The sequence below is a fragment of the Pyxicephalus adspersus genome, chromosome 6 (assembly GCF_032062135.1).
Source record: "Pyxicephalus adspersus chromosome 6, UCB_Pads_2.0, whole genome shotgun sequence".
Taxonomy (NCBI): Eukaryota; Metazoa; Chordata; class Amphibia; order Anura; family Pyxicephalidae; genus Pyxicephalus; species Pyxicephalus adspersus.
This window is the reverse complement of record NC_092863.1, coordinates 6,511,829-6,533,470: the sequence shown is the minus strand read 5'-3', so window position 1 is coordinate 6,533,470 and position 21,642 is coordinate 6,511,829. Positions and strand designations below refer to the sequence as shown.

Genomic DNA, 21,642 nt, shown 5'->3' with positions numbered 1-21,642 from the left:
ATCAAATTTTCAAATAAAAAATCAAAGATGCAGAAGCTAGCTACACCATGGAAAATGTGAAATCAAAACATACATTGAGGAACAGGAAATATAAAATGTCAATTTGGAATATTCCTTAGTGGAAAGACGTCCGCATAGAATCATCTGAACGCAGATTGTGAAAACTTGTTTTTTTGTTAAAAGCTTGCAAGCAACCAACATCATTGATTTTCATAAATTAATATATACAAAAAATTGGTGTTAAGGAAATATAAATACATACACAGACCAGATCTACAATGGCCAACCTTAAGCTGAATAATATCACAATCTCCCCTCACCTGTAATATTTCTGAAAGTCAAGAAGCGTTCCCATCACCTTATCCATGCAGCCCTTTTACAAAAATCCTGCAATACAAAATCTATTGACATGGTAAAGAAAGAAAAGCTGTTTCCCCAGATATTGGCAGTTCACCAATAGGATACCTGATGTTCCTTCGCACCCTCATCCAGGTGCCCTCTGGCATGCGGCCTTTCTCAAGACCCTGAATTTTTCCCACCGTGTGCAGAATATCACTCACTACCTTGATAGGGAGGCCTTTTCCTTGAAGCAAAAATTCTGGACTACTACACTAAACTGTCAAAATCATTGTCACAGCAAATCTGAAATGCTCCATATACCCACTCCATATGCAGTAGGGGAATGGGATACCTAGGGCCCTCCCCAGCCTTTTATAGACTTCTAAATTAAGGGGACACTGGACCAGAAAATTGGCCATGGCTTCTACAAACTATGAGCATTCCACCCTCAGACAAACTCACCTCATGACTCATTATGCAATAACATTAATAATCTCATGTAACAATTTTTATACCTGATCAGGAAATCTGTTCCATACTCATAATATTTGCACTCCATACTCCTAGGTAAGCACCCCTATACCTGGTTAAAGGTGTCCATTCATCCACATGATCGTATATCTTGTAGCCGTTAATCATAATGAACTGGACTTGCACTTGTAATGTTGAGAATGCTTCTAAACTTGTCCAAACAACTTCTTTAGTTTTATTTGGAGATAAAGAAGTGGGTTGGACAAGCTACAATAGGTCCTCAGTAATGTAAGAACAGTTCCAATTGAATATGACTAACTAATACTATCATATATAAGTTTCATCTAGGACCTTTGCAACTTTATATTCTGATCCATGATGGCAAAACATTAAATCTTTTTTGCTGGTGACATGGGCTCCTTTCACAGATGTCCGGTACTAGCTTAGGAACAATATCTTTGCAGTCAAATAAGTCATTTGCATATTTGCAAATTTGTATAGATTTGGAATTGTGTCTAAGGTAACTCTTCCTACTTCTGCTACTTTTGACAATTTGCCAGTAAACTGCTATTTTTTTTTCCTGTCATTCTTTGTTCCTGTTAGACTACAAGATGTCACAAGACAGGAGGAGATGGATTTTGAGAAGGGAAGCCTGGTGTGTTACATAGCTTTAGCCCCTGGGTATTCTACAGCTAATGTTTACAAATATAATAACACCAAAAGTCCCAGACTGGGAATTTAAAGTATCATCCTTTGAGTTTCTATGCCCCATTCCTAAATTACCCAATCCCAAATATTAATTAGGTAATGATGACAAAGCATTTTCTTTCTAGAAATCAAAGGTCTTATTCTTAACATTAACAACTGTTAAACATTTGGTAAAATGTAACAACTGACCATTAGGCTTGAGTTTCAGAAGTAATGCAACAAATTTTTAAATCTATGGTCACAATTTATTCAATAGGACACTTATATGTAGAAAAAGTAACTTATAAAAATTGCATGAAGCGGGATCACATCATATTTGCCACTATAAAAAAAGAAAACCTTTCCCACTGATAATTGGTATGCTACTGAGGCTGCGTACACGCGTGCAATAATTGTCGTTGGAAACGAACAATCGAAGATCGTTCGATAATTGTTAACAAAAAAGAGCACAACAGCGCCGACAAACGAGGAATCTCGCTGGAAATGAACGACTGTCCCGGAGGATTGGCTTGGACAACGATCTTTCGTAATCTATTGTGCATATTCAGTGATCCTGGATTGTTCTGTGATAAACTTTTTCCTGTACATGTCACTTCCTCCATCTCGTCTCTCGTGTGTAGATTATTGGTGGATTATATTTGAACGATTGTATCGTTCCAGCATGTACAGAATTGTGGACAATATAATCATTAAAAATAATCGTGAATAATCGTTGATTGTTCATTTTCAAACGATAATTATTGCACAAGTGTACTTAGCCTTACTAAAGCCGAGGACCTTTATAAAAATTCCAAAAAAAACAACACAATTGTTACAAAAATGTTATACAAACCTTCTCACCTCTATTCCAGCGAATGGACAGTACTAGGTATACCTGGTCCTGATGGCGCCTATTACACCAAAAGTGCTAAACGAGGAGCCCTAATTATTTTGGCACTTAGAAGGAAGATAATCCTGAATTGCTGGCTCTCTTTCATTCTGTCTCATTCTCGGTAAACCACAATTTCTATTTAATTTGGAATAGACATAAAGCTTACTGGAAAAAGATTAGAAAACAAGGCTTTACTTTGAAGCCTGGGAAAACTTTATCGTCACACTTCTATCAGAAACCCAAAACAGAAAAACTTTCAACGTACCACTTGGTATCTTCATATTTGAAGGAGATCCCACTGTCCCCTTGTGATCATTTAATTGGACTCATTCTACTCCTTTTCTGAATCCTTGCTCAATGGTTTATCACAGGCGATGGTGCTGTGGACCTACTCACTTTCCTACAGAAAGTTAGTTGTACATCCATACTTATACATAGGAGTCATATATCAATATGGTTCAACTGATTTAAAAGTTTTCCAACCATAGGGCAGAGTTTTATGCTTATACCAAACTAACAGCTAAAGCATTCAATACTTATGCAAAATCTGTTATTATTTTTGTTAAAGATGTTTTGCTTTATCCAATTCAACTGGATGAATTGCAAAGAAATGTTTTTATTTTTTAATATTTATTTGTAATTAGAATTTCAGAGTTAGTATTTCAGAGCTGCTGACCCGTGTCTAAATCTGAGGACCACAGGTCTTTATGTTCTAGAGAATAGAGCAAGGAGAGAGTAGTTGAATATGTAAGTATTAGAGAATAACAGCTGAGCATGGCACCACTCCTCACCCCCAAAAAAGCTATATTGTCACACCACAACAGGACAATTTCTGGCACATCACCAAGTATTTTTTTTAACTTTATACAAAACATGAAAAATTTGGAGGAAATGGTCATTGCAAAGATTTATAACATGTTTATTTTTGTTAAATATGCTGCAGCTCTAGTTTTTGGTTCATTGCCATGTGTTGACAATCTATTCATGTATAAGGCACAATAATGAAATAAACTGCAGACTTTTTAAAGCGTCCTAAAAGTACAACACAAACTTTTTTATTATTTGTAACCAATCTAAAGTCTATTAATCTAGGCCAGGACACTCTCTGCATGGAGCTTGCAGGTTCTCCCTGTGTTTGTGTGAGTTTCCTCCGGGCACAGGATTCCTCCCACATCCCAAAGACATACAGCTGGTTAATCAACTTTCCATCAGAAATTGTCCTTAGATTGTGTTAATGACATATGACTATGGTAGGGACATTAGATTGTGAGCCCCTTTGAGTGACAGTTAGTGACATGACTATGGACTTTGTAAAGCGCTACGTAATATGTCGGCGCTATATAAACACAAGTAAATATTAATAATAATAATATTGCAGCTTACTAGACTTTAAATGTGGTGACTGCATTTGTTTTCTTTGCTTCATGCTAGGTGCATATTCCAAAAGATCTAAAAAAAATCCTGGTTGATATGAACAGAAATCTAGGATTCTTGTAACATAACTGAACCATAATAAACAAACTCTCATCCAAGTAAAGAAGGTGAGATGTTTGTAATTTAATTCAAGACAGCATCCTAGAATAGAGTGCAAGGAATCAGTGTTGACAAATGGGAAATGTGTTACTGGCAGGATTACCAGGTAAAAATAAATAAAAGAAAAATGCAGCCATCAAATTGAAACACTGAAAAGCTACAAAATATTACATTTTTATACTTGGGTTAAGAATTGCTTTAGCTGGTATGAAATAACTTAAGCATTCAGCATCAGCTGCATATTGTTACATGGTCTCGATCACGAATGTTGTCTTGAGGAAGTACAATATGCGTCTACACAGCCATTTGTAGTCTTCACTGGAAGCGTATGGGACAAAGAGAACAATTGAGGTCAAAGTGTTCCAGATTACACAAAGTACAGATGATACACAGTATTTTCAAGAAATGTAAAAATAAAATGGACAAAAAAAAGTATTGACTTTATTTGGACAGATCAGAAAGTGTAAAATATTAGGTATTTTTTGCTGTCTTGTTTATTGTTGATTGGCTTTGTATTTGTCCTTATGTCCAAAGGTCCTGGGTAATATAGTGAGGAAGAATATAAACTTTAGGGTTTCCACTGGAACAGAAATGGAGGCGACCCATCTTCTAATAAGTATTTTTAAATTGTGACAACGTTATTCACATAATGGTAATTATGGTAAGGCAGGAAATCAAACAGAACCTCCTCAATTGGACAAAGACAGCAAAAACTTTTTTTTTTGGTTTGTTTTTTAACCACTTGTTTTGTACTTTTTTTTAAAGGAAAATTTCACTCCAGGTTAAAGTCAAATCTAAACCTGAAATACCTTTATATGAATTTTGTTGCCTTGCAAAAGATATTTTTATTGTGTCCAGCCAGTCTTGTAATAGAACAGTTTGGCTTTAATAGACCTGCATGCTGTAAGCAAAGTTGCATGTTAACTAATGTTTCACATCAAGTTATTTTATACAGGAATCCCATATTTTTGTATTAAATACTTTATTACAATTGAGGAAAATGTATACAAACATCATACAAACATATATTTTTTTTTTAAAGGTCAGTACCTTGTTGCATTGGTTGCCCATTAGGCTTGTAGATCCTATTATTTGGTCACAAATAAATGCTAACATGCTTGGCTGCTACAGAGATTTCTTCTATAGTATGGATTAAAATAAATGAGGTAATGCAAAACATGGCTAAATCTGGAAGAAAAAGACCGGTATTTCCTATTATAACCAATCACTTTTTTTAAATAATACAGCTGTAATATTTATATAATTATATATATGTAGCCTTATTATCAATGGATTCAGAATTTGCAAGAACAGTGTGTGCAGGAAATGTTTAGCAGCATCACTGAGGCTTCTATGCCACCCATCAGCTCTACTTTGGGGAAAGTAAACACAATTATGTATGGGACTGTTGTCACTCATGGCAGGGAAAAGCCTGCTAGCAGCTTGTCTGATAGAATAAAAGGACTTCAGTCCATATCTATTTTTTTACACTGTTCAACTGGAAGTGAAATATAAAAAGCCCCAACAAAGCAGCTTCAAGTGTGCAAAAGTTTGCGGTAGAAACTGCTCCTATAAGGGCTAAAGCCCATGTAATCCAAGCTAAAAAGCTTACTTATGATATTAATAATTTACCAAAGTGGTGTAACCTCCCCAAAAGTTAAGAGTATTGTAACTGCTTACCAACAAAAGATGGGATAAACACACATATTGTCCTAACACACACGTTTATGGCTCCAGAGGTGGGAGGGGAAGGGCAAACTAATTCAAATTACAGAGATACAATGGTCAGCTAATATTACTTAACACAGTAATAACTAGTACCCCCATGAGAATGGGCTGACAGGTTAGGATGGGTCTGGAAGGTTTTTTTTTAGAATATCCCATACCAACCAAGCAGATTTAAAAGTCCATTGGTAATAATATTTCAGTGCAAGTTCCAGCTTTATTTGGGGACAGTTCTGATGCTTTAAAAATGTAGGACCAGGAGGTGGCCATGCACACCCCAACAAAAGACTACAGCTACATGTCTGAAAAAATCAGAGGCCGATCCAGGTAAACAAAGCTTTTACTGAGCATGTGTTGCAGATCGCGGCTTATTCCCACCCTTGCACTTTAAAAGAGCATTAGCTCTCTGTGACCAGCAGTAAATATAAATGTTCAGAAGTACAGAAGATCACCTAACATAATTTATCTCAAATAGGAATTACAGTACTTCTGTTGTTTCACAACAAAACAACCTATATTGAAAAATAAAGATGATGGAATTAATCCTTGATTCTCAAACTTTGGTTTGGTAACAACAAAGGGATTATAAAAAAGCAAACATGTCAAAAAAGGAAAGACTTTGAAATGCAGAAAGCTAAAAGCAGGCACACACCTTTTTTTTAGAAGCCCTCAGTATGCAAGTGAAAGGCCCGCTAATATTAGCGGCCATCTTCTGTGTTTGCTTTTAGGAAGGATTTATAATAAAGTATTCAAGTAAAATAATATATACAGGCAACATGTGGCATTTGCTTTTAACTTAGCTGCATAACTTTTCTTTTATGACGTTTTTTTTTTTTAAAGGATACTGTCGGAATAAATGTATGGAAGCTGCACTTTCAAACTTGGTTATTCATGGTGAAGGCATCAGACCAGCCATCCTCCTCCTTACTTACACTACTTAGGGACTCGTTGCCCTGGAATATGTCTGTAAACCATAATTGTCTCCTGGTATACATCCTCAGTGCGGAGTAGTAACTCACAACATAAGACTGAGCAATATAGCCCCAGTGCAGAAGTAATCTTCACATTTGTACCCTGACTGTGCTTGCATATACTGGCATAAACAGCTTAACAATTGCCTAAAAATCCAATGTACAAACCTGTCCATCATCTATACATTGATACAATAATCTTTATCTTCTGGCACTGATAAAAAAAAACATAAAGAACACCATTAATTTTATTGCAGGCTATTTTGGTGTAAAGGCAAAGAACTTCACACAGAATCTCAGTGAACATTGTACAGTTTTTCCATAAAACTGGAAAACAGGACATTCTATTAAACAGCACAAATTGCAGAAATGTAACAAAATACATAGGAAGGTCGTTAGAGTCCATTAGCAGCATTGCAAAGAATTATTGAGAATCGGTCCTTATTGTACATTTGTAGAAAAATTTGTCCACTTTACATTACAACAGTGCAGCATTACCTCTTGTTATTTAATTTGAGCAGTATTTACTTTCAGGAGCTTTGAGTAGCTTTCTTGAAGACAGCATAAATGCCTTCATCTCAAGTCTGAGGATGATAATACAGATTTAATGGAACTGATGGCAATCATTGTATGCAAGCTGATTGCAACACTTAACATTTACTGTAAAACCTGATTAAAGTTTGCTAGAAGCTTGTTTAAATTTACAGTAAGCACTCTTATTCAAATTTGCATATATTATCTTTGTATAAAGTTTTGATGTTTACTTGATTCTTGTCTAAATGCATTTTATTTGTACAGTGACAGTTCTACCTGCAAACACCAGTCCTAAAAAAGTGTCGGTCATCAGCTTAGGCGAGAGATGGGTCAACCCCCAAGAAAGGCCTGACACACCTTCTCTAATGCAGAGAATACAGGTAGGTAAATGAAAGCACACACATATAATCCTAAGAGATAAGACTGCACAATTGCAACAACATACAAGTCAAGATTTTTTTTTTCTAGTGTGCACTTGCAAAAAGATGTTTTCCCGGGAACACTAATTTTGGTCAAATAAACCATTAAATTCTAGATATCAGTCGGCATTTGGTCTCCAGCCATCTGCAGTATTATTGCTGACCTTGAGATAATGGTAAAAAGAATTTCTGTATCAATTCTCTCTTGCGAACAGTACTTTGGCATTTAGGGCATATCCCAGTGTCCTGCAACAAAATAACGATAAAAGAAATTGTGAGTAATTAAAGCAAAATAACAGTTGAGGTGGAAAGCATAAGATTCATTGATAAAATTTTGTCCTGGCTGGCACAATAGTAATGTTTAGCAGACGTGTATAGGATTTATGTATCTATATCTAGTAATGGCACAGACAGAAATCAAAACTTGGCAGAAGTTATGACTCTTACACTCCTGAAAAAAAAGATGTGGTTTAGGGCTTTAAAAAAACATTTACAGTTAAAAACTTACAGATAAAACTGTAACATGCTGCTTTTAAAAGAACACAAGATAAGGTAACAGCAGATAACGATTAGAAGAAAACAACAAGTCCAAATCCAGTACTAGAACTGTCAGTTCCATTACTTGTTATTAAAACTCTTCATTCCACTGTAATGTATAGAGCAAACCAATGACAAACCTTAATAATTTTTATCCAGCACTGCTTGCAACAATAGAAGGAACATGATTTGCATCGATAAGGAACAGAGCCTCTTAAAGTACAACGTGGACACTGCGGACCTCCTGCAACAAAAAAAAAAAAGACGAAGTCACATTAAACTGTGTTAGATATTGAATTATTCAAATGTGTGTGAATGTGTGTGGATAAAATGTAAAACATTGATCAACTTCCTGTTGTAGGATGATACTGTTAGCACTGCCGGAGTGTTCCTAACATCCATTTTTTAAATAGCAAACAATTCAGCTAAGTTTTACAGAATTTTAACTATGAAAAATAATTTGCATCAAGCTGATGAAATAAGTTTAATGCTTTTTGTCCCCTTAACAAGGAAGCAGGATAAGTTATGTCATGCTGCGTTACTGGACACTATTGTAAAGTTTACTTCTGCTTTCTTTGGGGAGAAATATTTTCCTTCAGCTATTACCATAACAAGACTGCTGTTCAATCCCCAGAAAGGCGTTCTTCCAGGAAAAGGTACAGCACCAGTCTACTGTCCCTATAAGTGTCATGGGGTCTTTATTCTTTGAAATTACTACAATGACATATATCATTGCAACTGCTTGCAACACAGGGAAAACAACAGGGAGAAACAGAATTGCGATAGATCAGTCATTCAGCCATTTATTATACAAGTACAGGATGCCTGTATTTATATTTCACTTTGATAAGTGTGTGGAAACTTTTCAGGGTGCAGATTATTTACCGTTCTTGTTCCTGAAGGGAAATAAAACTAAAATGAACTCCCGTTTGCAAATGTGATCATTCTGTCATAAAATCTTATGATCCCAAACCCGAAAAATCGACCAGAGGCACTGCCAAGGAAGCAAAGGAAGATACGTTTACCTTTGCTTTTAAGTACATGTCGCTACAAAACATATCTCCTCTTTTGATGAAGTGTAAAGAAATTAGAACCCCTGATTGGTTTTCCTGATATCTTGAAGTCATAAAATGAATTACATTCCTGTCTGTGTTGCTGTTGCAGAATTTCCCCATTCCATTCTAATAAAATATTGTTAGCATGATAGGAAATGGATTAAGCTGACCATAAACAGGTTGATTTCCCAGATACAGAGTTATCTGATAATTAAATAGATTCTACAATACATAAATACTTTATTTTTGAATCTCAACAACCAAAAGTGATCACTGTTAAGCGTAAAACTGAAAGAATCTTGACTGATTAGTTTGCAAATTTTCATAGATTGTATCTAGTGTTTTTTTTCTATCACTTCTTGATAGATATCTGGTCAATTACGTTTTCTAGATAATGCTCATCCTTACTTGAGAAAATGTAAAGTGATCATCACTAAATATATTGAGTGACTAAAAAAATCAGTACTAAAGATATGACTGTGCATCAACCGCAGTGAGAGATAGTATGATTCATTTTTAATTGCCTATCATTGTCATAATTATTATTATATATTATTAATACTATCGAGCAGGTTTATCAAATTGAAGTCAATTTATGTATGACTAGTTTAATAGTTTAGACCAGATATCATACCGTAGAAGACAAGATGTCCAGACTAAATTTCATCAGCTCATATGCCTCAGACAACAATATTATAACTATTGATTCTTTACTTTAAAAAATGATATATCAATATCCTGGAAGAGTCCTGTACTGGTAATGATTTGTGTTACAGTACAATAGAAAAGGCTCATAAACAATAAAGACATTTATGATAAAATATTAGAGGGAGATATAAATTATACTAAATACATAGATAAAAGACACATGCACTGTCCTACAAGCCCTAAATGTAAACATAATAACCTCTGTGACAACTAATGTTTTTCAAGGAAGTTGTTAAATGTCATGAAATGGAGGTGGTGAAGCAGATATAATTATTTATATTTAGTGGTGAGATATCGTGGGAATTTTTTTTTGTCTGATTAGTTTAAACAACAATTTTAAACAAACTTTAATATTTTTGGGGACACAATAATCCTTCCTAATTGCTTTGAACAAGAAAAACAAGTGCACAAAGGGAGTTAGAGTGTTAAATAAGGCTGGAGAGATTTGTTTGTAAACCAACCTCTACAGAAGCATATAATCACTATTAGACCAAGATCAGGCCGTCCTTTATGTCATCTTAAGGAAACACCTTCCTTAAAAAGAGAAATTTCAATTCTGCTCTGGTGGAGAGATAGGAGGAAGGACTCCTAGTAACTGAAGACCTCAACGTGGAAGTACAGAAACAGCAAACCAAGAGAACCAAGAACAAAGAACAAAACATTACCCCCTAAACCCAATGGTGTGATATAACATAAGTCAAAACCTTTACTAGCTTTAATTGCAATTCTAGCAGCGATGATGCACCTTTAAACTAAAAAAGATAGGGGTGAAAATCTGATCTGTATTCCCCAGATTAAGGCTAGATACACATGTGCAATGGTTCTCATCCGATAATCGGCTCAGGTTTGATATCGGACGAGAATCTTTCGTGTGTACAGTGCTTGTCCACCATAGTCTGAACAACCATCCTGCCGGATACATGGATGATGGACGATGAACAATTGTAATAGAAGTGAAAGGGGGAAAGAGCTCCACGGGGCGCTCCATTCTCCCCTCTCCCTAGAGCAGAACAGTGCTGTATGTACAGCACTTGTTCATGCATCGTGCAGTCGTAAAGGATTGTGAAAGATCCTTTCCAACAACAATTATTACATAGTGTGTACATTGCTGGGGATATCTGGTGTGTGGAGGAAAAAGATAAACTTTGTAGGGTAAAGAGTAAACTTTGTAGGGCATCTTTGTAGGGTAAAGAGTAAACTTTGTAGGGCATCTCTTGATACCTTTCTAGTTTTGCATACCAAAACTATCAGTGGTATTGGAGATCATTTTGTCTAAATATGACTAGAGCTACTCGGATGCAGCATGCTCATACCAGTGAAACAGCCGTAAAATTCTTTACAAGTATATGGAAAATATATGAGAAATCAGGAGAGAAGTTCTGAAGCCATAATAGTTAATTTGTGGGCCTATAGCCATAGAATCTACAGACACCAGAATTTACGGCACTAGCTGAAATATGTTTGAGGCTTAACCCATAACGCCGGGTTTATTAAAGCTCTCCAAGACATGAAAGGATAGAAATCATAAGAAAATGTGGGTGATCCAACAAACCTTGGATGGATTTCAAAAAAATAATTTGGTATTAGTTGGTTTCAGTTCTCGATTAGTTCCATTCAGGGTTTGCCTTTTACCCTGATAGTCCAGTCTTGGAGAGCTTTAATAAATCAAACCTGGTAAAACATGATCACAACCAGGACGTGAAACCTGGGTGAAAAGCAAGGCTCACTCGGCAGAACTGAGCCGTAAGTAGAGCGTTCATCTGCTTATCTGAAAAGTCTTTGAACTTCTGCTGTTCCTTTTGTTAACCTATTGTTCATGTGAGCTACAAAAATACCGACAAAAAAAAAATTTAAGCTAAGTGATGACAATGTTGTTTACAATTCTAATAGTAACAGAAAGGCCTATAGCAGATATGTAAAAATTTTCTGATTCATAGGGTATATACAGGTGTCAGAGCATTGCATAATAGAATTGTTTAATCAAAGATTATATGCGTCACTTGTCTGGCAATGAAGCATGGAAAATATAAAAATTAGACATGGCTGTATTAAATCAGTAATCTTTGGCAAATAAAACAGTGAAAATGTGTAATTTAACTGTACATTTAGTTCTTTGCCCAAAGTCTTGATATAAAACAGATAACATTTTTTTTACACTATGCTTCTTTTTTACATGCATCATGTTTTTGCTATGTTGTTGACTTTACTTATATATTTTCTTCAACATATGGGCATATTTTTACTTTCTATTTAATTTTGATTAAAATATTCTGAAGTGAATATAAAAGTTAAATAAAAGAATATATAAAAATCAGCAGCTCATTAGAAGAACAATTATTGGGTTCGGTGGATCAGGGGGGTAGAAATGTGTACATGTGTGTGCAGTGTTTTGGGACTTCCAACGGATCGATTACTGCTAATAGGCAACAATGATGGAGCATCTGTTCTGGGCTTAAAGCGTACCAAAACTCAGAATTTGTACTTTACGTAAAAGGGTAGACAGTCCTTTTATTATAAGTTATATTTGTTAGTGTCTTAACAAAAGGGGTGCAGCATTGTCCCCTTATTTTTCAATCACCTAGGCCAGGGGTGTCAAACTCTGTCCCACAGGCCAAATCCGACCCTCAAGGTCCTTTTTTTTGGCCCCCCTTAAAATTCCGAAAATAAACTACATCTGGCCCGCCCGTCCGTGTTACCACCTCACATCATCATTTTCAATACACGCAATACATAGACATTATTCCTGTACACCCATCATGTGACATAAAGCCTAGGCAATGATCACATGGTGCCTGACTACCAGGGGCATTGTGTTTGTTTCAATCCATTAGAGACTGCATAGTATAATATTTAGTGTCAGACAAACTTGTGATGTGAGAGCTTTCTGATAACAATGATGTATAATGCTTGTGTAATGTGTATTGAAACAAGTGCTTATGGTGGTTGACAGAAATCTATACTAAAGTAGTAATGTTATTTAAAGTATCATTTTCAATATTTTTAAATCTGCAGCTTTCATTAAATAAACCCCTAGTGATCATGCCATGACGGTCCTTTTTCAGGCACTTATTAAAAGTTTACAAAGGCATATTCCCGTCTCCCAGCTTTGCTGTCTTGTTGCATCATGGATACCACAAGTTGATTATTGTAAAAACGTTATGCATGTTTTGCACATTCTTGTAATCATTAAAAAACTGTCTCTAATGAATGCTCGAAAGAGGCTTCAGATGGTCAGCAATAAATTGTAACAAATAATTAAAAACAAATCTTAAAAACAAGAATTTGTTCTGTTCAAAAATGGCAATTGTACAATAGATAATGCATATATGATATGCATGATATATTATACTTCAAGGGACCCTTTAGCAAGTATTTTAGTTAAGCAATTTGCTGCTTGGAGCACATTCCTAAACAGGATTAGGTCTGAAATTGTGCACTGGGCCAAATATCTTACCACATCCTTTCATTTTTGCAAATAAACTACTTTGTGTCATAGGGACTCAAACATTGCATCCAATGCTCACATGGCAGGCTATATCAGTCTATTTGTTTATAGTGATCTCCACTGTGCAAGGAGAAACTCATAAAGCCAAGCAGTTTTGCATCCACTGTCGATAAGCCACAACTGAGCACTAATAGGGGAAACAATGACATAACCCTTTTCCAGAATTAATGAGCAAGCAGCCCATAAGAGGAAGTAACTTTTTTTCTTGGCTCGATGAAGTGATACTGTCTAGGAGCACATGCAGGAGGATGACTTATGTATTACTAGAATGTCAGCCGTATCATGTGCCTGCTGTAATAAAGTCAATGAATGCCAGCAGCTGATTAAATGTGACTGTCCATAGTTAGGAAAGTCTATACATACTAGACACTTGGCAACAATTTCCATGTAACTATACAAAGGCTATATTGTGTGTATAGAAGAAATTGTCACGGGACTGTAAGAATGAAATAGGAAAAACTTCCCAAATGATCATTTGGAAATGTTTGATTTTGGCTTAGGAGGAGAGGCGTAACCAAATTACACAATTTCTTGTGTGTGTATGGTGTAGTGGGATAGCATGAAAATTCTGAAACAGAAAAAAAAGGAATCTATTTCTACTAACTGTTTTTCCTTGGAAACACCAGGAGCTGGCTCACTTACATACCTAAAAATGTAACAGCTTTTTCAGACTTTGTCACCATCAGATGTGCTTGGCAGCTCCACAATAACTACATCAGTTCTTAAAGCCCAACTAAACTCGTTGGCGTGCAGTGAGCTTCTGCCATTACCAGAAAGTATACACAGCACATACTTACCTACGAGCAGTCGTCCTGTAAATAGAGAGCGGACATGAGACATAAACAAGGAGTTTGTACATTCTCCCTGTAAATGCGTGGGTTTTCTCCGAGTACTCTGGTTTCCTCCGACATCCCAAAAACATGTGGTTAGGTTAATCCATTTTCCTTAAATGTCATAAACCTATGGCTGAGCTCGGGACGTTATATTGTGAGCTCCTTTGAGGGACAGTTAGTGATGTGACTTTGGACTATGACTATGGATATTTGCTGCGTAATATGTTGGCGCTATATAAATACTGGACAATAATAGTTGGCAGGTGCAGGACCTATCATCACTGCATCCAAGAGAGTGCCATCTTCACCACTGGCTCCACAGAGGACTTTAGTGGAGATGGTTCATGCATTGGATGATGTAATTCATCCAACTCCATATTTTTTTATTTATGTATATGCTGATAAGTATATCAGAGAAAAAATGCTGGTCATAAGGGCAAAGTATAAGAACAGACAGTGCAACAAACCTTGCTGTGTATCGGGTTTTGAAGCCACAGACCAGCAAGAGTGCCCATGCTGACCTCTGTCCACCGCCAAAAACACTCATAATAGGCTCATGGGTGTAAGAACTTAAAGACCACAGACCAATGGAAGAATATGGCCTGGTCTGATAAATAACACTTAATTTAAATTATGCAGATGGCGTCATTGTGCGTTATTTATCTAAGAAATAGCACTATGAAAAAAAGATATACTGGAAAAAGGCACTGTATCCTAAATGCTCTTCTGCTTATGAATTAGTGCCAGATACTACAGAATACCGGCAGAGGTCACGTGGTGTTCATGCCTTGGTGGGCAAGAGCAGTTTTGAGTGCACAAGGGGGAACAACAAAATATAAATGATATAGTTTATTGTTTTGGCTGAATAATTCATCTTTCCAAACATAAATTTTGTATCAACATCTTCCTTGCTTCGGTCACTTGGCAGGGATTAACAAGACGCAACCATTATACTGCCTTATTAAACCAAAAGAAGGGCTTACATATGCAACCAGGAAATAGCAGTCCACCATGCACATACTTAAGAAATGAATACACATACCAACAATACTATTTACATTATTAATCACTGATAAGACTGGTTTTATAATTAACAGTTCCTGTTTAGATGTATAGTTAAAAAAACAAAAACAGTAATAGGGATTGGGCATTAGGCATTAACAAATAAGCTTAAATGGCATGAGTAAGTTTTGTTATTTTTGGAGGGGACAGCAAATTTAGTATGTCCAGAATTTACCTGGATGTTGCAATAAAGACTTATATAAGTTCTGAATAACCTTATTGTTCTTCACTATTCTCAAGGAACAAACTTTGTCTTTCTTTGGTTTATTTAAATGACTCGGCTTTAAACAAGTGTGACATTATTCAGGATAAAAAAATAGAAGCAGGAAATAATTTTGTTACACGGACATGATCTTCTAAACAATCTATCTGGAAATGGCTTTGTGTGGCCAAATAAGACTAAGGCCAACTATCCAAAAAATGTGTTCTGGGAAAAATGATTTGCTTGTATTTTTCCCAGATCTACAGGCAGCCCACGCTGTCTAGCAAAAACGGCCATATAACAATGACTGGTGTGCTTGCAACAGTGAGCTTTTCTTATATATATAAGATGATTATGACATTTGACTTAGGGCCTAGTGACTTGTTTGGGTAGTGGTAAACATTCAGAAATACTTGTAACTGTTATCAATATTATTATTAAACAGTACTTTAAATAGTGCTAACATATTACACAGCGCTGTACATTAAATAGGGGTTGCAAATGACAGACAGACACAGACAGTGACACAGGAGGAGGAGAGGACCCTGCCCTGAAGAGCTTACAATCTGCGAAGTGGGGAAACAACATACAATCGAAAGAGGAATATAGAATGGTGGGTGAGTAGTGAGAGATTTAAAGACAGAAGAATTTGGGTAGCCATGTTTGAAGAGATGGGTTTTGAGTATTCTTTTAAATAAGCAGAAAGTAGGAGCAAAGCCCAATAGGTCGTGGAAGACAATTCCAGTTATTGATCCCTTTGTTCACATAGAGAAAAAAAAATCATTGGTGTAATTGTTGTTTGTTGCTTACTAAAATGTTATCTGTCCACAATGTTGCAATGTCACAGCAAACAAACATTATTGTCACACTTTTACAAGAAGTGGAAAATTTGCAGATCTATAGGCAGGATCAATAGTTAATAAAGTAATGTTCCAGGGCAAGGTGTTTAGAAAAACAAAACATATTCCTTTTTTTCCATTGACAGAAGAATTTATGTATGCCAGCTTTGCCTCTGTCCATAGTGTGTTATGTAAAAAAAAAAAAAAATTGAAATCATCTTTGTACATGGTGGTGGTGATGGCGGTGCTAATTATACCTCTTATCTCTCTGATGGGAACAAAAGACGCTATACTAACAACTGATAACCACACACCAAGTGGCCATAACCAAAAAGGGAAGCCAGGAATTCTTTGATCATGACCATGTTGTATTTGAATGGCAAGATCTATTTAACTGCAGCAAACTACCCTGAAAACCGCAGAGGCCTCTGTAGGACGAGATAGGGCTATGCTGACTGATAACGAGGTTTATAACTTCTTTCCAGTGTAAAATATGTAAAAATTTCTCATGAAGTCTAGCTGACGTATAACAAGTATCAGCAGTTTAATTGCGAAGAAGTGAGATGCCATAGTTTTTGTTTTACGGAACTTCAGTAAGCATGTATTTACATGTGATCTATTAAGCTATTCCACTAAACTTCTCTTGAAATAGACAAACCTTTGGTACACGTGACTGAGCTCGTGGATAGTGTTTTTTTTAGTCCCTTGCATAGTTAACTGTGCTGAAACAAAAGAAACACATACTTCTTTCCATATCCGGAAGATAATATCAAGAGGAAGGAGAAACAAAAAACGTTATAAGGGAGGAAATATTCCTGCAAGATTACAATGCGAAAATCAGAACAATCAAGTGGTTATTCTTCAGTAACCATACCTGTGGATACCAGTAGTTGTGCTTACAACAAAAGCTTGCTACATATTATAATGTGAAAGAGAAACAGAAACTTTGTTTTTGCAGTTCACCAGCTATTAGTGCTCTCCAAAATAATCTATTTCAGCATTAACCCTTTAAATATAGTGGCTCACACAAAAGTATGAGCAAAAGAAGATAATACCCCCAAAGCACCATGGTAGTAAAGAAGTTATTGAAGCTTTTCTGGGTACTGGCCATTTACATGCTGAGAAATGAGTTATGATAACCCATGCATCTTTCTTTTGATTTATTGGGGATTTTAAAGTACATTGTGCTATAATATATTTGCTATTGTTCATATTAACATCAGCCTGATCATAAAATCCTATGAGAGGGGCAGCATGCTACAATGGCGAGTCGCATCAAACACTGACCAGGACAGCTTTTGTAGGCTGTTCTAACATTTTAGTCTTTAATGAATGTTGAAATGAAATCTAGGCCATTATCATGTACTGTAGTAATCATGTAGTAATAGACATACATATAAGCTTTTACCTACCTGCTACATCACTAAAAGGAAGTTGAATTGTAGGCAATTGGTCATCTTTGGAATTTTTAACTTGACCAGCAACTTGGCAGAAGGAAGAGGAAGAAAAAAAAATAGTTTAGGCTTTAAATAGATACTCATTGTTATCAATCAACATAACGTTTACACTTTCGTTTTACAATGGCAAATGTTCTTCCTGAAAAAGGAACAATGTGAGGTTAGCATCTTGCCGCTGGAACATAAAGAGGCCGCATACCCAAACTGACTCTACTATTTTTTCATACTGCATGTATATAAAATATATATATCTATATTCAGAACCTGAGCTCTGTAGTTCTGCCAAATAATAAGAAAAATAATCTGGTCTGGGAGAAACTTTCTTATGAAAGTAGGAGTTAATATTAAAGTATATATTTTTTAAAAAGTAATCACTGTGCTTTTGATTAGAACCAGTCACAAACAAGGGGGAGGCGGGGTATTGGTAGTAGTATATATATATATATATATATAGTAGTATATTAGTATTTACAAGAAATAAAAGTCCCAGTGTGTGCAGCCAAAAGACAACAGTTAAATTGGGGACTTTGCTTGATTCCAGTGGCTCTGAATTCTTGGGTGCACGACACTTTGAAACAATGTGAACTCCCAACTTCTTGTTTTTTTTTGCTAGTCCTTAAGAAAGAATACACAGCCTTTCTCTGCCACATAAGTGAACGTAATCATAGTAAAGTGGAGACAGGTCATGTAAAAGAAGAAAAACCAAAAACTCTGGCTACGAGTAAAAAAAAAAAAATGACACCACAAAGCAGAGAGGTAAAGGACATGGTATCTTATCTGTTCCAAGATATGCTTACTTGTGGACTTGTCAGTAAGGTTCTCATCAACCCTTGGTGCCAATGGATCTTTTTTTGGGATATCCTGAGAGTTTTTCGGTGGGGGAGATGATGACCTCTCATTGCTGCACTGAGGCTGTTCTGGGGGTCTTTTGTGGCTAGTGCTGTCTCCAGTTAATTCCTCACACAGTTTGTTAAACTTTTTCTTGTGATGAACCCGAACAAACCTGTGAAATTCTAAGCAGAAAAAAAGGAACAAAACAAAATATCAACAGAGAGAGAATAAGAATATTGCAAAAGCCACCTAATACCCTAAAAAATAGAAGTGCCTTTTTCTTTTCATCCCTGATTTATTTACAATTAGTTTCAGGGACTTAACTTTATAGAAAAGTCCTGTGACTAACCAATCCGATATCCATTAAATATGTCCCAATGGCTAGTAAGGACAAGAAATAGCAGAAGGAGGAGCTTGGCCATGATGCTAAGCTTCAGTGCAAGTAAAGAGTCCAGAAAAAAAAAAAAAGACTAAATTAGTCTGTCTGGGAGTGGCAAAGAAAAGGCTTTTAAGGTAGGACGCATGCAGTTGTGTCTGCTATCATATTAGGCTGCGTACACACGTGCAATAATTATCGTTGGAAATGAACGACTAAAGACCGTTCGTCTGATAATCGTTTACAAAAAAAGTGCACACCGACGCAGATGAATGAGGATTGTTGTTAGAAACAAACAACTGTCCCAGCGGATCTGATTGGGCGACGATTGTTCACAATCATATTGTGTACGGTCGTTCAGTGATCGTAAATGGTTCTGCAGTACACTTTCTCCTATACATGTCACCTTCTGCATCATTCAAACGATCATATTTAGCGTGTGTACATTATTGGTGGAATATATTTGAACGATCGTATCGATACAGCATGTACAGAATTGTGCAAACTATGATCGTTCAAAATAATCATGCATAATCGTTGATCTGTCGTAAGTCGTTCATTTTCTAACGACAATTATTGCACGTGTATACCTAGCTTTATAGACTGGAGTTCAGCAATGTTTAACAAATTAGCACAAAATCACTTTAAGGAGGGGTTGAGAAAAATATCAGGTAAATGTTGCTCTTACTATAATCACTTTTAAGAATTAAATGTTTGTGTCAGTGTGGATTTGAACAGAACAACATTTACAGTAAGACTTTAAACGTGCTGCATGACTAAATATATATATATATATATTTTTTTTTTTTGCAGAATGTAAATCACTTCCCCTGTGCTCGCTGGAAAACACTTACAGCCAGACATTGGTTTCCTTGTAAGAAATCAGAAGTGGTTTGAACACCATTCATAGCAGAAGACTGGTAATGTATTTAGGAAGATTATTTTGGGAAATTATGTTTTAAGCAAATTCAAGGGAACCTGAGCTGCACAAAATGCAAAAGCTGAATTTCCCTAGTTATCTGTCTGTCATGCTCATCCAATTGGGCAAATCCTTTCCTAATCCCTATTTCAAAAAAAGTATGACAATTATCAGTTCTAACTGCATTGGGCGTATGCATGTTCTGACTTAGTGACAAGAAACTTATGAAGCTAAATTGTCAAGCATGAGGGCCATGGTCAAGAAAAGAGCATGTTCAGTAAGAAGTAGCAGCAGTAATATTTCTCACAGTGCAGGTTTTCCTCAACCTAGTTGGACCTTCACTATGCTTGGGGATTTGCCATCATATGGATCAACAGCTTGGGGTTGGACACTGAACCTAGGGTAATGCTGTGGGCATTTACATATAAATATATTCTTAACAAGCTGCCAATGTGTTTTAAAAAATGCACTTAGTGACCTATGTAGCTGTACTGTAGAACAATGTATTCTCAAATATATCAGCAGAACCACTGAAATTGTGTCTCTCAGAAGTTTCTCCATTGCTCTCCACCCCCCGCAGAATTCAAAAGGCTACCCAAAGTTTTGCGGACCCTGCTTTCTGTACTGAGCAGCGACTCCTATGCCCTAACAGCTCAGAAGTCCTCTCCTCACTGATAAGGCAACCCAGTTCACCCTGCTCCCCTCCTCTAGCAGTCCTTCAGTAGCACAGCTTCCACCTTCCAACATTTACCAAGTAGCCTTCTAACCTTTAATGTAAACTAGGAGGGGAACATAAGAACATCTCCAACTTCACCAGCAAAAATACAAAATTGCACCTGAAGCTACATATTTACTAATTGTTAATAATATGTGGACGTATACAATATACAATAGCAGCCTGGTCACGGTGAACTTTTGGAGACGTTGGTCTTTTTTTTTTTAAACTCACTTAATATGAAACAAAAGTTTTGATTTGAACTACGGGTTAGCTCTTTGCATACCATGGGCTGTTATATCCCCTTTATGTTAAACACCTCTCATTCTATCTGGCAATGTTTCTGCATCTTCTCACCTCTCAGCAGATTGTAGTGCTCAGGTTTCTCCGTAAGCAATGCAGCAATCTCACACACCATTGTGTCATAGTTGTCTGTTTTCTTATAGGAGGTGAGGGCAACCGAAAAGCGCTGATAATTGGCAGCTCCCAAGGCTTCTTTCACCTGCTTTAGGTAAGCCGATATCTGTGTTTGCTGGTCTTTGTTAGGAGGGGCAACGCTGTAGTTGCTGGCTGGAGCTGTTGGAAATAATTTGAAAAGCCTTAAAAAACAGAACTTCGGTGAACACAGCTAAATAGAGAGGTGAAATTAATTTAAAATTATCATTAATTAATACATTGATTATAAAAGTCATCAGTCAAAAAATTTTACACACATTTGCCAGTCCTAATATTCAGTGGGTTAACAACACTCTTTTCCTTTTTTTACAGCTTTTTCATTTCCAGTTATATGAGTCTGCTCATTAGACAAACAGAATATCATCATTCTGCAATTACTTGTATCTTCCTAAACATCAGCCATGCAGATTTCCCATCATTTCCTGCAGAAGCTGAAATTTCAACCTTATTCAGCTTTGTTTTGTTAAGACTAAGAGTAAAAAACCACAATGTTATTCACCCATGGACGCCCACTGTCAAGCATGTGTGACTCTCCCTCCCATCCATAAAAACGTCTTTTCTAATGATGCTTAACAA

The 21,642-nt window shown here is 36.2% G+C and overlaps 1 protein-coding gene across 1 annotated transcript in view; it reads right to left on the bottom strand.

Moving 5' to 3' along the window:
- Window positions 1-4,340: 4,340 nt before the first annotated feature.
- The window catches only part of RTEL1 (regulator of telomere elongation helicase 1), a gene marked incomplete at its 5' end in the record, with an annotated part of 63,409 nt that continues 46,107 nt past the window's right edge, over window positions 4,341-21,642 (bottom strand). The window contains 6 exon segments of the mRNA XM_072413659.1: window positions 4,341-6,832; window positions 7,736-7,817; window positions 8,249-8,352; window positions 17,725-17,796; window positions 18,567-18,782; window positions 20,968-21,238. Coding sequence (XP_072269760.1) covers window positions 6,798-6,832; window positions 7,736-7,817; window positions 8,249-8,352; window positions 17,725-17,796; window positions 18,567-18,782; window positions 20,968-21,238 — 780 coding nt within the window.